This window comes from Globicephala melas, chromosome 1, assembly GCF_963455315.2.
Source record: "Globicephala melas chromosome 1, mGloMel1.2, whole genome shotgun sequence".
Lineage (NCBI taxonomy): Eukaryota > Metazoa > Chordata > Mammalia > Artiodactyla > Delphinidae > Globicephala > Globicephala melas.
The window spans coordinates 57,761,413-57,779,581 of NC_083314.1; the positions used below are offsets into that span (position 1 = coordinate 57,761,413).

An 18,169-nucleotide genomic window follows, 5' to 3' on the forward strand; every position below is an offset into this window, starting at 1 on the left:
ATACAAAGAAAAAATAGAAAATATGGTTGGACCTTGACTACTTAGGAGTTAAGTAATAAGAAAAATAAATGTATGAACTAGATTGTTCTTTCCTTTGAGATTAATGGTTTTCTCAAAAAATGTAAAGTTATTTACTTGAGCACATGTAACTTGCCATATAATTTCACAGTAGACTGAGAGCAAACGAATGAATGAGGGCACCAAATCTAACTACTAATTTATAGGAAATATGGGGGTCAAAAGTATATATATATGTGTGTGCGTGTATATGTGTGTGTGTGTGTGTGTCTGTGTGTGTGTGTGTATATATATATATATATATATTTGTTTATTTTTTAAATTTCCCCTGCCCAAGAAGCAACCACTATTAAGTTTTGTTTCTTTTTTCTTTTTTTCTTTTTGGCTGCACCGTGTGGCATGCAGGATCTTAGTTCCCTGACCAGGGATCGAACCCGTGCCTGTATTGCGAGTGTGGAGTCTTAACCACTGGACTGCCAGGGAATTCCCCTCAGAAGTATATATTAAATGAAACTACAAAGATGGAATCAGCAAAATCCAGACTATGAGAAACTGCACAGGAAAACAAATAAATTGTAATAGATATGCTCCAAAGAAAACAAGCGATAAAGGAAAAGAGGTACCCATAGATAACAAGATTACTAACAAAAATATAAACCATCTCAAGAATAGATGTTACCTGGATCCTAATTATGAGATAATCAGGGAAACTAGAATATTGACTTGGTATTTTAAAAAGAATTTTCAGGGACTTCCCTGGTGGCACAGTGGTTAAGAATCCACCTGCCAATGCAGGGGACACGGGTTCGATCCCTGGTCCAAGAAGATCCCACATGCCGCGGAGCAATTAAGCCTGTGTGCCACAATTACTGAGCCTGCGCTCTAGAGTCTGCAAGCCACAACTACTGAGTTCACATGCCACAACTACTGAGCTCACATGCCGCAACTACTGAAGCCTGCAAGCCTAGAGCCTGTGTTCCACAACAAGAGAAGCCACTGCAATGAGAAGCCCATGCACCTCAACAAAGAGTAGCTCCCGCTCACCACAACTAGAGAAAGCCCGCACGCAGCAACGAAGACCCCATGCAGCCAAAAAAAAAAAAATTCAATGAATAAATAAATAAATAAGAATTTCTTTTTAGGTGTGGTAATGGCACTGTGGATGTTTCCCTAGTCTTTATCTTTTAAAATATAACCTAAAATATATATGGATGAGATGATATATCTAGGATTTTAGTAATCCCAGGTGGTGAGAAACAGGTAAAAAAGATGGACCACAAATCGATAACCATTGAAGATGTATGGTAGTTATGGGAGGAAGAAAGCTCACGCTTTCTTTTATCATTTCTATTTTTGAATGTTAAAAATATTCCATTATAAAAAGTTTTTTTAAAAAATTCAAGGTATACTAATAAAAACTTTAGAACTAAAGCAGGTATTATCCTTTTCTTGTGCCATGAACAACCCCTCTGGCAGTCTGATAAATCTTACGGACCTCTTCTCACAGAAATGTTTTTAAATGTATAATTAAAAACACAGTATTACTAAGGAAACAATTATACTAAAATTCTGTTACCACAATATTTAAAAAACAAATTTGTGATACAGTAATGTATGTGCTTCATTAAATAACACTAATAACTATTTTGAAGGAATGCTGAGTATAAACAATATTTGCAATACCTAAAAACAATGTAATGTGATATGAAAATACCTATGATCCCTAAGGATAAAACATGGGTACTGATACTTTCTGTGATTTGATTCCTAAATTCATAATCAAAGAAATTTTTAATTTTTAATTAGATGTTAATGAAAATAAAGACTTCAACTTTTTCCCATTCCAATTCTTTCCTTGGAATCCAGATCAAAAACCTCTTTTTTAACCACTTGCTGATTCAACAATACTCACGTAAGAAGGCATCATAGCTCTGTATTGAGAAGCAAGGGCAGGCTGTTGTCCATTCAGTTTAGCCTGTGGAGGACCACAAGCTATCCTCTTTTCCACCACTTTGAGGATATCATTTTGCTCTGATGTTCCAGTCGTGCTTTCATCCTGGCCAGACTTTTCATCTTGGTCAGATGTTAAAGGCGAACTAGCAGATTTACCACCATCTCTCCAACAAGCAACATCTGGTATGAAGAGAGAGAAAAAATAAGAAAAAAATCTGAAAATGGAACAGAGTGAAACCAAACTAGGCACATTTCAAGAGAAGTTAAGCAAGTAAGCATAGTGAAGGAATAGTGAAAGTCTAATCTAGGCTGTACTAGAAATTTAGACTTTGAAGGTGTTTAGGTAGTCAAGAGCAGTGGCTTCCAAAGCAGAGAGGATGTACCTCAGAGCAGCGGTCCCCAACCTTTTTGCCACCAGGGACCGGTTTCATGGAAGACAATTTTTGCACAAACAGGGGGAGGGGGGTAATGGTTCAGGTGGTAATGCGAGTGATGGGGAGCGGCAGATGAAGCTTCCTCACTCGCCAGCCGCTCACCTCCTGCTGTGTGGCCTGGTTCCTAACAGGCTGTGGACTGGTACTGGTCTGCGGCCCAAGGGTTGGGGACCCCTGCCTCAGAGGGTACCACCAAAAGCAAATACTGGGGTCAGGGAAGAAAATATTAGAACTTCCCTATTAAGCTTCACCAATTTTTGATACAGAGATTAAAATCACTGTTATACCTGAGGTGTCCTGAAGAAGGGCAGAGGGAGTTCCACAACCCAGAAGGATTGACAGTGATGCATGCTCTCATTCGTTTTCAGTCTACTATTGCTAGTTACATGTGCCCAAGTGAGCAGATTTAGTGACTGCATTACCTGATTCAACTACACTTAACCAAATAAAAGAGATAAATGGTTTTACAAGGAAACCTTGTTTGGTTCGAATGGTCTCTACCTCCTGCTACTCACACCCTGTGTAGTCCCCTCTCAGCAGTGTACCAGGATTGGTCTGTGTAACCTGTAGAATAAGGCAGGAGTGTTGGCTGTCTTCTCTGAGAACAGGCTATGAAAGCCTAGGGGTTCCATCTCGGGTGAGAGATGTCTGTCTGTCCCTCCTTATTTTTTCTGAGGAAATCCGTTGTGAGCCGCCCACATACAAATGAGCCACCATGAGAGAGCTTAAAACAGCAGCCCTAGTCAAGTCAGCATCGGATGACAGTTTCACTGCAATTCTGCTGACAGAGAACCAACAAAACCTGAGCTAGAACCCCCAGCTAAGTGGCTCCCAGATTCCTGACCCTCAGATACTGTGTGAAATGGTAAGCCCAGTTCAGTTTGTCTTTTTAAGCTGCCAAATTTGTTACACAGCAACAGGTAACTGGTGAAAAGAAACTAAACAAGAGAACAGTGGAGCTGACACATCTATTCCTAATACAAACTCATCAACCACATTACAGTAATTAAAAATAAAAATTAAAAAAGGTGATTTACCCAGACCTGGCAAGAAATGAGCCAAAGAGATAGAAAATGTATTAGGTTATCAAAAACATGAATTTGTAATCATTACTGTAAATAGGAACTTCCCTGTACATGGTACAGGGTTCTTTGAGATATTTGGTGACAACACTATGAATCCAATATAATTAATAAGATGTTTTAAAATCTCTCAAAGATTTTATATTTCTATTTTTAGTTTCTGCTTTATAATGTACATAATACGAGTATCTCTTACTATCCAAATTGACTGGTTCCTCGGTTTGATTTCAGAATATTAACAGAAAGCAAACGAATGGATATAAATTATAAACAAATATTTGCATATTGGGGAGGTGTGCTAAAAAATTTTACTATTGTAAAAATGACCAAATATTGATGTGCAACCAAGTCACCTAGGCATCTTGTTAAAATGCTGACTTTTGATTTAGTAGGTTGGGTGTGAGGCCCAAGACATATACTTCCAACAAGTTCTCAAGTTAAACTGATGCTGTTCATGTAAAAACCATACTTGAGTGGCAAGCAACTACAGTTACTATCTGCCTTTTCAAACTAGGTGAGTCATCATACATACAACAATAGCAGACAGGAGGTTATATCACAAGATAAAACACAAATATAATCTCATTCTGTATTTTTATTAAATAGAAAGTATTCTTACTTGGTGGGCGTAAACTGGGTCCAGGTCCATAGCTGTCATCAACTGATTCTTTTTCTTTTTTTTCTTGATCCCCAGCTGCCTGCAGGCTGGGAAATTCTTGCTGAAAATGACTATTCACCTGGATTCCTATGGATATTTTTAAAAAAACCTTACATGTAACTTTTATACTGAAGATAATTCAAAAACCCTCCCAGGATAGAGCTCTGTCTTTTTTTGATAATTTATTCCACATTTCAATGATGACTGTTTGTATCCATAAAACTTTTAAATTTATCTAGAATTAGAATCCCTTGGAAAGTTAATGAACAGCCATGAGGAAATAAAAATCTAAGAAAGGAATCTGCCAGACATTGTTCCAGTGGACTCATTAAAGATAATGAGGAAAGTAAGGAGAATTTCACTTCTGTTTCTCTTTTATTATGACTCCTTTCATTTTCAACATAAGTAAAATTCCTTTACTAATAAATAACTCTAAGAATCAGTTCAAATAATACTGCTAAAATAGAATTTATGAATCAACACTACAAGTATCATGGTGAGACTAAAATGCTTCATTTTAATTTATTGCAGAGATACTGATTGCACCTCACTATTCACTCATTCACCTATCTACCTACCTGCCCGCCTATTTATTTTTATACTTCCATATATTTAAAAGAGCTGATTTTATTAGCTTGAGGGCCCAGATGGGTTTTTCCATACAATGTTTTATAGATATGTTTTGCAAGTGGGAAAATTAAGTTTTGTTGGGGATTCCAATCATTTCTAGTAGGGAGGGAAGTATTACAGCTACTGTGCTTTATGGCTACTCTCTAGGTCTTCTCTACCACGGAAATCGTGAACAGCATATTTGAAACAGAAGAGGTTTAGGGGCACAGATGGAAAATAAAATGGTTTCTAGCAATCAACATAACGTCTGGGTACTTTTATGTCTCAGAGCTGAAGGCACAAGATTTTTTCTGGTCATGTAGGGTAAAGACAGAGTAATGTGGGGCACAAGGTACCTTAAAGGCTCCTTCTTTAATCTCTATTATTGGCTCATACATGGCTCTTAACACTGAAACTTAAGTAGCCCAAGAGAATTTTTACAAGACCCTTTTTTTCAGGGCCTGATAATACCTTTTGACAGTGTTCTCTACCCCTGCCAAAACACCATAATTCGCCCCTTATCTCCTGCATGGCTGTTCAGTAACTATCAAGCCTAACCAGTTTCCCCAGCTAATGTCCACTTACCATCTCCTTGCCCACCTTGCTTGTTACTGGCCCATGATTTGGGAGCAGGTGCTACTTCTGGGGGAGCTGCAACCCCAGGTTTTGGTTGTGCTGGTGGAACTTCTGGTGCTCTTAAAAAAAATATGACTCCATTATTTCAGATATTATATGTTTAAATAAAATAAATATTGCATTTAAACTAAATTTGTATACAAATTATTTTGGCTACATATTTACTCAGATGCACGCCACCATGTTTTCCCTCTGCAACATTCCTTTAAATTTTGTCTCCTTTCATTTCTACCCATGAATAACCCAAGGAGATGACAGCTTTGTTTTTAACTTTGGAAAGAAAAGGGGAGGAAGGGAGGGAGGGAGGAGGGGAGGAGGGGAAGAAGGAAGGAAGGAAAGAAGAGAAAGAAAGATAAAAAAGAAGCACTCATTATTGAACATAGCTACCAAAACTTTGTTTTGAAGAAGTGAACATTTATAATTAGGAATAACATTATAGTCATACATACAGTCTGGATTGGTGGGATTAACCAGGGGCTAAGGCTAAGCAAGCTCTCCATTTGGCAGTCCACAGTTTCACGACTGTACATATTACTGTTAATCAAAAGAGGTAACAGCAACCTGCCTGATGCATCCCCATGAGTAAAAGGTGTTTTAAAGGGGTCTACAGTTTTATTCAATTCTTGTAATGAGTTAAGGCTTAAAAATGAAAAAGCAGTTAACAGGCTTAAGAAATGCAATATATTTCTGGTATACTTAGATCTAAAACTGACTTGCTACTATAAAATAATTCTGTAACAACTAAGAAGTAGAGAACAATAAGTCTTTAGTAAGCTTCACCCAAGCAGTTGTATTTATTATATAAAGCTCCCCAAACCAGAATATAGAAATTTAGTAACAGATATAGGCAAAAAGCATTAAGTATTAATGTTCTTGTGTTATTTTTAAAAACTACCACTACTTAGATTGGTCATTTAATAAACCAAGAGCCCTGAATAATCCATGACACAGAATGCTAAATATTTATTGAATGAATGATGATTAAGCGGGATATTACTAATTCCACGCCAGCTTTCTTGTGAATTCTTTATTCATTCAAATAATATTACTTGAGCACCTATGATGTGCATCAGGTATAGTTTCAATGAATCAGGCAGACAGAAACTCTTAGCTTCATGAAAAGTAGTTAACAGAATCAACTCTTAAATCATTTTAGAAAGAGAATGCCTGATTTGGTGAGGATGGGATAGGAGGGAGCCCGACAGTGTATGATACAAGGAAAACTGTGATTAGCAATTCTGTCAACTGTTCTACCCTGACACATAAAAATACTGCCACTAAACCCACGCATAGGAAAAATTACACAAAAGTTGACTATATAAAACACAAAAGTTGACTATATAAAAAAGGGCATAGCACAACACCTAGCACGTAACGAACTCAAACATAAGTTCCCACAAAGAAAGGGGAATGATTTCATTCTTTAACAGACTTTGACTCACTTTTCTTCTTCGTGTTGCTCTTGTTTTGATGCCCATCCTGTGCCATCTTTAGGTACGATGTTCACATTAGGATCATTGCCTTTGTTTTCCGCTTTGAGACTTGGGAGGTTAGCAGGTGGAGGCATACGCCGTGAAATACCAACTTTTCCAAGACTCTGCAATCCATGTCGAGCTGCAACTAAAGATCAGTAACATCAACTTTCTTAGTAACTATTTTATTCTTAAAACAAAATAAAAAGACAATAGGAATTAACGGGATCTTGAATTATTATTTTCTATTTTAAAATGAAAAAATTAAAACTAAGCCACACACCTGCAACATAACCCAATGTAGAAATTATACTAAAATTAACTATCAAGCCACTGAGCAGCAGATGCTTTAAAAATTCTAACAACTGGGACTTCCCTGGCAGTCCGGTGGTTAAGACTCCACGCTTCTGGGCTTCCCTGGTGGCGCAGTGGTTAAGAATCCACCTGCCGATGCACGGGACACGGGTTCAAGCCCTGGTCCAGGAAGATCCCACATGCCGCAGAGCAACTAAGCCCATGAGCTACAACTACTGAGCCCACGCACCACAACTACTGAAGCCCGTGCACCTAGAGCCCATGCTCTGCAACAAGAGAAGTCACCGCAATGAGAAGCCTGGGAACCACAATGAAGAGTAGCCCCCGCTCGCCACAACTAGAGAAAGCCTGCGCACAGCAACAAAGACCCAAGGCAGCCAAAAATAAATAAATAAATAAAATAGAGTATACAGAAAATAAATAAAATAGAACATACATTAAAAAAAGAAAATTCTAACAACTGAACCAACTCTATAAACTATGAAAAAGAAAACACTGACAATGCTGTTTTTTAATTTTTCCAGGGAATCGATTTTAAACTCGAAACTTCGTACGTTAAAGAATAAACATGATATGAAACAGACTCACAGACATAGAGGACAGACTCATGGTTGCCAAGGGGGAGGGGAGTGGGGGGGTGAACTGGGAGTTTGGGGTTAGCAGATGCAAACTATTAAATACAGAATGGATAAACAACAAGGAGCTACTGTATTCAATATCCTGTGATAAACCATAATGGAAAATAATATGAAAAGATTGTATGTATATGTATAACTGAATCACTTTTCTGTACAGCAGAAATTAACACTACTGTAAATCAACTATACTTGAATAAAGTTTAGAAAAGAAGAAATATGCTACCTTTATGTACATAATGAACACTGTTAATGCACCATATAGCTATCATGTGTACATGGTCCAGTTTTCACTCTTCACTGTAAACACTAGGTTCAAGGTATTAAAAAACAAAACAAAACTAAGAACCACAGGACTCTCTAGTCCATAACTAGAAGTGGTAGAATAAATCCACTAATATTTATGCCTATTAATTTCATTGACCAAGTCTCCCTTTTGGAACCACATAGTTTTATTTATTTTCTGATGACAACAAACAGGAAAAAAACCCATATTTTATAACATTTATAAATTTTCAGCCTAAAAAAATTCATATCCCTTCAAAGATGTGTACGTATATAAAAAGCCCAATGTAAACAGGGCTGCATTAACATATGTTTGACCTAGATCCTAATAGTAATAGCCCTAGTGTGTCATTTACAGTAATAAAACAAAACCATGAAAACTATAAAAAATATAAATGCCACTTGATTTTACTCACCTGTGGTTTTCTGAGTTTCTAATGATTTACCCTTGTAAGTATTAAATAAACTGAGTGTCGCATACTTTTTCCCATCCTTTGCTTTTGTGTTCTGGCCTGACTTCTCCGACATTTCAGTGGAAACTCATCGAGTCCAGAACGTCCTGCCACACCCCTTAAAACCAGTCTTTAAGATGCACATAAGAAAGAAAAAACAAGGAGGAAAACTTTAGAATTAGTTTACTAAATGCTGTTAGTAAATTCAAATGTTCACAGAAATTCTGAAAAATAAAAACATGAGAAATTAAGTCAATCTTCAATAACTCACATCAACAATAATTTCAAGAGCCTGTAAAATTCCAACAACCAAAATGTGACAAAATTAATCAAAATAAACTTCCATGTGCTTGGTGAGTATATTGTTTATGATTTGTAACCATTTAACTACACTATAGAGAATAAGGGTTTCAATCCATACTGAGATGAACAGTTCAAATACAGTGAATCTATGGATAATGTCTTTCTATTTAATAAACAAATATCATTCAACTTAATAGGGTTGAGATGACTGGCATGATCAGCTTACACATATGGAATCCAAACATGACAGAAGGATAACATCATTTCCCTATAAACTGCATGCCTGTGTTTTCAGGCAGTATGTGTCTAACAAAGATCTATTAGTTTAACAGTTTAGAATAGAAAGAACATTCTATTTTCTCGATGTTCTGCAAAGGGTAGATACTTCTTTATAAACCCAAAGTACATAAAAACAATATTCTATTTCATGGCTATGGAGTAAGTGTTCAAGAAATGGTGTACACTTGTCAAAACAAATCTCTGTATATATAAGAAGTTATTAGAAGTACATAGTATTTTAATGAACATTCATATACAAAGAGAATGTTCATCTTTGGAACTCATGTACCCAATTAAAAACTAGTTTATTAATAAACAGGGCAAAAGACACAAATTAGCTCTCATACTATTTCCCTTCAATTTAGTGAGGTGTACATTATCAACCTTAGGAGTTGGATTTTTTCTGTTTGTTTTGTTTATTTTGTTTTCAGGGTGGACATAGGACAGGAAGCGGTGAATTCTACCAATAAACCATCAACAGCTAAAAGCATGGGAGCTAAAGATAACACAGAGTAGTATATAATGCAAAAAGCATTCAAAGTCAAGGAATGCCTGTGTAGACCCTACCATCATAAAAATCATTTTATGTACTGGTTTTACATTTGTCAATTGCAGAATAAGCATCATCTGCAGAGACGTGATTTTATATTCATATCACCTGCCACAATATTTATGGCGTTCCATAAAATTTATCAATAATTTTCACATCTGTTATCTCATTTCAGTCTAGTAACTTTATGATACAGTTAGTATTCTGATTTTACAGATAAGGAAACTGATGTTCATAGGTAAACAAGATTGGATTTGAAATCAAGGCTTCTGGGTCAGTCCATTTACACCATGCTGCCTCCTCCCCATGTAACTGTAATCACTTAGCTTCTCCAAGTATACATTTACGATAGACCATCTTTCCTTGAAATAAATTGTGAAAACGACTCATCTGAAACCAAAAGAACTACATTAGTGAATATAAGATGGCTTACAATCATATGTGGCAGAATGTATATAATTAATTTTATCCCAAGGGTGCTAACGATGACGGTGTGAAGAGAGCTATCTATATACTCCGAGAATCTATCCTGTTGACATATTTTCACCAATAACATGGACAAAGATATACAGGAAGAATATTCAGCTCCAGTGACAAAAGAGGACAGTGCATATTCATCAGACGACAGAACTAAGATTCAAGGAGATCTTTCTTCAAGGTGAAAAAAAATTAACTGACATATAATAAAAAGTCAACTTGTTCTTTCACCCTCATTTGATGGCAATTTTAACACCTAAGAATCCTCAAACCCCTCTTAACACTACAACTACTCATGCAGCACTCTTAGTGGAGACCCTAACGTGCCTACATCATAAACAACGCAACGTTAAGAAAGAAACTCCTTAAACTTCCTAGGGGCAAACCTACAAGCCCACCAGCATCTACATCCATCTTTCCTAAGGGTTTCCTTTCCTTCACCTACTGTTACAGTGGTTCTCAGCATCATCTAGAAACTTGTTAGAAATGCAAATTCTCAGGCTCCAACCCATACCTACTGAATCAAACTGAGGATGGGGCCAACCACTGTGCCTTAGAAAGCCCTCCCAGTGATTCTGAAAAACACAAAAGTTCAAGACTCACTGACTTACTACAAACAGATATATGCTAAGCAGTGGTCGGTCCTTAACTCTTGCCACACATTAAAATCACCTGGGGATTTAAAACATACCAGTTTGCGACTTCCCTGGTGGCACAGTGGTTAAGGATCTGCCTGCCAATGCAGGCGACACAGGTTCAAGCCCTGGTCTGGGAAGATCCCACATGCCATGGAGCAACTAGGCCCGTGCGCCACAACTACTGAACCTGCGCTCTAGAGCCTGTGAGCCACAACTACTGAGCCTGCATGCCACAACTACTGAAGTCTGTGCACCTAGAGCCCATACTCTGCAACAAAGAGAAGCCACTGCAATGAGAAGCCCACGCACCACATCGAAGAGTAGCCCCTGCTTACTGCAACTAGAGAAAGCCTGCGTGCAGCAAGGAAGACCCAATGCAGCCAAAAATAAATAAATTTATTAAAAAAAAAAGTTTCTAGGCATGTGAGGTGGGATCTCATCATCAATCCTTATTTTGAAAATGCTCCTCAGTCAATTCTAATATGTAAGCAGTCTTCAGAACCACTGCAATAAAGGAAGTGTATCTTTCCTCCCATTCCATCTAAGGCCAATCCTTCCTTCTGTGCTACCCATCCTGTCCTCACCTTCTTTCTCCTTCTAAATTCATCTCTGTAGGAAATCTCATCCAATTCTAAGGCTTCAACTACCAACCGATCATGCCAAATTTATATCTCCAGCCCAGAACTCTGTGTTCCTACATAATTCTACTTCCTGTTTACATTTCTCCTTTGTTTTGAATAAAGTTTCAACTTTACCTACAACACAGGCATGTATTTCACATTAAACGTTTCAGAAGCAAACCTACCGAATATTCACAAATCACGAGAGGAAAACTGTAGTTAAAAATATTAAGTTGAGAGTCAACAGGAAAAATACCTCAACATTTGACAAAATGCAAATGTTATGTAAGAAGTCAACAAATTGAAGAAAAAAACTTGCAGAAACCCAAATATTAATGCTATATGTAACAAACAATTCACTATAGAGAAATACCACTAAGCAAATGTATTAAAATGTTCAATTTTATAAGTAAACAAAATTAACAAGATAGGGCAGTTCAGCTTGTCCATAGGCTTACACAAGGAAAACAAAGTTAACATAACACAATTTAACTGTAGGGTGACAGAATATCTAATTCAACTCAGCCATCACAAAACATTAGAGCCTGGAAATAATCACAAAATGAACCTTAATTTTCCTACTTAAGAGTTAAATAAACTAAAAAATTTCCTTTAAATTATAAGGAATTTCCAAATACAAAAAAAAAAAAAAAGAAAATTCCTGTAAATATATAATAAAATTCAAGTTTGAGTAGTTCTTTTTAAGGTTCAAAATTCTGTACAAAGTTTCTCCTTCCCCTATTAATAAACTACTGCCTATATGGTATGCCCTTCAGTACATGCTCTTTCACCAAACAGATAAACAAAATACATACTGGGTATATTCTGAGGTAAGAAATATGGCCAGGGAGTCAGCTTCTCAGGCCATTAGAATAGAGAATAAATTTATTCTTTCATATCCTATGAGCCTTTCCAGTATAAAACCCAAGAAGACTTTATAGTACCTACTACCCCCCTCCAAAAGTAAATCATAAATACATGATTGAAGCTAGTACAAATGCATTCAAAAGATAATTCAATCAAAGATAAGAACAAATTATCACAATGTACCTATTTCTATAAAAGATCATGCATTTCTAAAGACAAAGAATTTAAAGCCATAAACAATAAGACTGGATAAATCAGAAAAGCCAATTGCACTCTAATGGTTTGCCAGTTATATGTGGGCACTTTCAGAAATCCCACCCCTGGGCCTATATGCAGAGAAATCTCTAATATGAAAAGATACATGCACCCCACCCCTATGTTCATAGCAGCACTATTTACAATAGCCAAGACATGGAAGCAACCTAAGTGTCCATCGACAGATGAATGGATAAAGATGTGGTATGTATCACAATGGAATACTACTCAGTCATAAAAAAGAATGAAATAATGCCATTTGCAGCTACATGGATGGACCTGGAGATTATCATACTAAGTGAAATCAGAAAGAGAAAGACATATACCATATGATATCACTTACATGTAGAATCTAAAATGATACAAATGAACTTATTTACAAAACAGAAACAGACTCAAACATAGAGAACAAACTTGTGGTTTCACCAAAGGGGTAAGAGGGGTGGAGAGGGATAGACTAGGAGTTTGGGATGAGCAGATACAAACTACTATATATAAAATAGATAAACAACAAGGTCCTACTGTATAGCACAGGGAACTAATAAACCATAATGGAAAAGAGTAGGAAAAAGAATTTATATATATATATATATATATATATATATATATATATATAAAAAACCTGAATCACTTTGTACACATGCATATGTAATGTGTTTATATATACTGTCCAGTGCAGGTAGGTGTGTATAATTTTACTTATATATAAATAAAACAAGAACTTAAGATACTGAATTGATGTGATCCCTAACAGAGAGGAAAAAAATGAAGTGAGCCCTATGGTTTCCTGAGCTTATTGCCTGGAGAGCTCCCAGGTCATGGCACTGAGAAGGGAACTCAGAATAGAATCCAAGTGGAGGCTGGGAGACTCCCTAAGTTGAAGAAATGAAGCTGGGCATTCAGGATGACCAAGGTAGCTAGGATATAATACTGGAAAGAAGAGAGGTATACAAAGAGAAAATGCTACAGATCTGCAGAGGATCTGTTCCCCCTTGTGTATTCAGCAGAGTATCAATATGTACGTGAGTGAGGAAACCACCCAAAGCCAGGAAAGAACCATCTGAAATAATCAGAGGCAACAGTGCCTGTTGCTCAGGAAGGACTGGGAATAGCACCAATTCTCACATGCTAGACTTTAAATCACACTGTTTCTGGTAACTGAGTCCCAAGCAAATCTAAAGAATGTTTATTTTAAAAAATGGAAAAATATCCAGCATCCAAGAAGGCAAAATCCACATTGAACAATTTAATTAAAAACTACGCAGGCAAAGAAGCAGGAAAATATGAACCTTATTGAAGAGAAGAATCAATCAACTGAAACCAATCTAGCTGACCTAGGTATCAGAATTAGTGGACAAAAATGTTAAGTTATTTTATATAACTGCATTCTATATGTTCAACAAGTAAAAAGATTAAATACAGAGACATGAAAGATAAGCCCTGAGACAGAGTTAGACAGCCTAATCTATGTGTAACTGGAGTCGCTCAAGGAGGTGGGTTAAAGAAAAAATAATGGCCAGAATCTTACAAAATCTGATGAAAACTATAAATACAGATGCAAAAGACTCAACGAAGTCCAAGCATAAGAAATATGAACTAAACCATACCAAAGCACATCATAATAAAATTGTTCAAAACTAGTGATAAAGAGAAAATCTGAAAAGCAATAAGAGAAACAAACATGAGTTAGAGCAGAGGGAATTAATTCCCTGGTGGCCAGTGGTTAGGACTCTGCGTTTTCACTGCCAAGGGTGCGGGTTCAATCCCTGGTTTAAACTAAGAGGAACTAAGAGGTTTAACAACAACAACAAAAAAATTTGAGCAGAATCCTTGTTGGAAACCATGCAAGTGAGAAAATGTTGCAGCCACATACTTAGAAAGAAAAAACTGATAACCTAGAATTCCATATCCAGCAAAAATACTTTCAGAAATGACCAACAGGGGCTTCCCTGGTGGCTCAGTGGTTGAGAGTCTGCCTGCCGATGCAGGGGACACGGGTTCGTGCCCCGGTCCGGGAAGATCCCACATGCCGCGGAGTGGCTGGGCCCGTGAGTCATGGCCGCTGAGCCTGTGCATCAGGCTCCGCAGCGGGAGAAGCCACAGTTCACCATATAGTAAACTAAAACACACACACAATTATCTCAATATATGCCGAAAAAGTATCTCACAAAACACAACACCCATTTCTGATAAAATCTTCTCAGGAAATTAAGACTCAGCCTGATAAAGGGCATCTATTACAACCTATTTAAAAAAAATAGTCTACTAATAAAAAACAAAAACCTATAGCAACATCATACTTAATGGTAAAAGACAATGCTTAACCCATGTTCTAAAGAACAAAGAAAGGCTATCAACTCTCACCACTTCTGTTCAACACTGTTCTAGAATTTCTAAGCCAGTGCAGTAAGACAAGGGGGGGGGGAAGGAAGTCAGATGGGGAAGGATGAAATAAAACTGTCTATTTGCTGACATGATCATATACGTAGAAAATCTGACTAAGTCTAAAAAAAGCTACTAGAACTAAGAAGAGAGTTAAGCAAGGTTGTATACAAGATCAACATATAAAAATCAATTATATCAGTGCATAGTAGCAACGAACAATCAGAAATTAAAGTACAACTTATAACAGCAATTAAAACTAGGAAATACTTAGGGATATATCTGACAAAAATTGTGCAATATTTGTATACTGAAAACTACAAAACACTAAAGAAGACCTAGATAAATGGAGATAGGCCATATCTGTGGGTCAAAAGACCCAATAATATGTCAATTCTTGCCAAGTTTATCTGCAGATTCAAAGCAATCCCAAACAAAACCTCAGAGGGAGTTTTTCTACGATAAGCAAAAGAATTTTAAAAAGAAAAATAATGTTGGAGGGCCAATGTCACCTGATTTCAAGACTTATAAAGCAGCAATGAAGACACTGTAATAACAGTGTAAAACAGATCAACAGAACAGAATATAGAAAGATATACAAAACTTGGGACTTCCCTGGTGGTCCAGTGGATGAGATTCCGTGCCCCCAATGCAGGGGGCCCAGGGTTCCATCCCTGTTCAGGGAACTAGATCCCACATGCCACAACAAAGATCCCATATGCCGCAACTAAGACCCAGTGCAGCTAGCTAGCTGAATGAATGAATGAATACAAAAATATACAAAACTCAATGCAAAATGGACCATAGCAAAGGGTACAAACTTGCAGTTAGAAGATGGGGTAAGTTCTGGAGACCTAATGTACAGTATTATGATTATGGTCAACAACATTGTATATGTATTTCGAAGCCGCTAAGATCTTTTTTTTTTTTAAACATCTTTATTGGAGTATAACTGCTTTAAAATGGTGTGTTAGTTTCTGCTTTATAACAAAGTGAACCAGCTATACATATACATATATCCCCATATCTCCTCCCTCTTGTGTTTCCCTCCCACCCTCCCTATCCCACCCCTCCAGGTGGTCACAAAGCTCCGAGCTGATCTCCCTGTGCTATGTGGCTGCTTCCCACTAGCCATCTATTTTATATTTGGTAGTATATATAAGTCCATGCCACTCTCACTTCGTCCCAGCTTACCCTTCCCCCTTCCGATGTCCTCAAGTCCACTCTCTATGTCTGCGTCTTTATTCCTATTCCACCTCTAAGTTCTTCAGAACCTTTTTATTTTAGATTCCATATATATATGTTAGCATATGGTATTTGTTTTTCTCTTTCTTACTTCCCTCTGTATGATAGTCTCTAGGTCCATCCACCTCACTACAAATAACTCAATTTCGTTTCTTTCTGTGGCTGAGTAATATTCCATTGTATATATGTGCCACATCTTTATCCATTCATCTGTCGATGGACACTTAGGTTGCTTCCATGACCTGGCTATTGTAAACGGAACTTCAATGAACACTGTGGTACACGACTCTTTTTGAATTATGGTTTTCTCAGGGTATATGCCCAGTAGTGGGATTGTTGGGTCGTATGGTAGTTCTATTTTTAGCTTTTTAAGGAACCTCCATACTGTTCTCCATAGTGGCTGAATCAATTTACATTGCCCCCAACAGTGCAAGAGGGTTCCCTTTTCTCCACACCCTCTCCAGCATTTACTGTTTGTAGATTTTTCGAGCTAAGATCTTAAATGATAATTATGCACGTGATGTGTGGAGGTTTAAGCTAATGCTTAACCTCCACACATCACGTGCATAATTAATCACACTGCAATATATAAATGCACAAAAATACACCTTAAACTTATATGACATCATATGTTAAAAATATCTCAAATTTTTTAAAAAGGACCACAGACAAAAGGTAAAACCTGAAACTATAAAAACTTCTAGAGAAACCATAGGAGAAAATCTTTGTGACCCTGGGTTAAATATAAAGACTTCTTAGATAGTACACTAAAAACACAATTCATAGGGAATTCCCTGGCAGTCCAGTGGTTAGGACTCAGAGCTTTCACTGCCAAAGGCGTGGGTTCAGTCCCTGGCTGGGGAACTAAGATCCTGCAAGCCGCATGCTGGTGGGGGTGGGGGCGGGGCTCACAATCCACAGAAGATGAAATTTTTAAACTAGACTTTTGCCTTTTGAAAGTTCTCACGGTTGACAATGAAAACACAATCTACTGTCTGGGAAAAAACATCTGCAGATCATGTATCTGACGAAACACTTTTATCCAGAATATGTACAAAACTCTCAGAACTCAATAATAAAACACATGACCCAATTATTTTTAAAGGGCACAGGATGTGACACTTCACCAGAGATACACAAGTGGCAAATAAACACGTGTAAAGATATTCAGCATTTCAGCACCATTAGTATTTGGGAAATGCAAATTTAGACCACAGTAAGATAACTCCATACTTCTACCGTATTGGCTAAAACTACGGAATAATTATACCAAGTGTCGACAAGGATGTGGAAGAACTGGAACTCTCATAGCCTGCTCGTGGGAATGTAAAATGGTATAACCACTTGGGAAAACAGTTTGGCAGCTTCTTTAAAAGGAAAAAAATCCCCAAACCGTACAATCCCAATTCCATTCCCAATGTTTATACAAGAAAATGAAAATATATGTCCATATGAAGACTCAGACTTGTACTCTGGTTCATAGTTTTATTTGTAATAGGCAAGCACTGGAAACAACCCAACTGTTCACGAACAGGTTACTGGATAACCATATTGTGGTATATACATAAATGGAATGAATACCCAAGTAATAAAAAAGAATGAACTACTGATAAATGTAACAACATGCATAAATCTCAAAGTCATTATGGTGAAGGAAAGAAGCTAGACTCCCAACATATACACTATATACTGAATTCAACTGTGGATGAAAAATGTTGCCTCCCATATCAGTAAACAAAGGATGTTGCCGCAGGCCAACAAGCCAGTAGCTACAGCAGCCACCGCCAACTGTGCACCCTGAGGGGATCCAGGTTGGAGAAAAAGGAGGATACTGGTCCTAGAGAGTTAAGGTGCATATCAAAGGAATGATTTCAATAAGCCCAGACCCTTGCATCTTCCCATAATAGAAAAGAGCTAAATTCATTAACTTGAGACATCTGGTTTTCTTTAATTAACCTTAACCTTTTTTGATGTTCCAACTACCTGGGTTTTGTTGCAAAACTT

General features: G+C 37.2%; 1 protein-coding gene across 14 annotated transcripts in view; it reads right to left on the reverse strand.

Moving 5' to 3' along the window:
• Positions 1 to 18,169, reverse strand: part of PRRC2C (proline rich coiled-coil 2C) — a 98,007-nt gene that overhangs the window by 62,087 nt on the left and 17,751 nt on the right. For 8 of the 14 annotated variants that reach the window (XM_030875483.3, XM_030875489.3, XM_030875492.3 and 5 more), the window contains exons 2-6: positions 8,514 to 8,679; positions 6,833 to 7,010; positions 5,340 to 5,449; positions 4,107 to 4,232; positions 1,931 to 2,151 (exon numbers count right to left, since the gene is read on the reverse strand). In XM_030875483.3, coding sequence (XP_030731343.1) covers positions 1,931 to 2,151; positions 4,107 to 4,232; positions 5,340 to 5,449; positions 6,833 to 7,010; positions 8,514 to 8,625 — 747 coding nt within the window. In that variant the 5' untranslated portion in view covers positions 8,626 to 8,679. Of the gene's footprint in view, positions 1 to 1,930; positions 2,152 to 4,106; positions 4,233 to 5,339; positions 5,450 to 6,832; positions 7,011 to 8,513; positions 8,680 to 18,169 lie in introns of those variants that run through there. The other 6 variants (XM_030875493.3, XM_030875487.3, XM_030875484.3 and 3 more) reach the window with 4 other exon arrangements.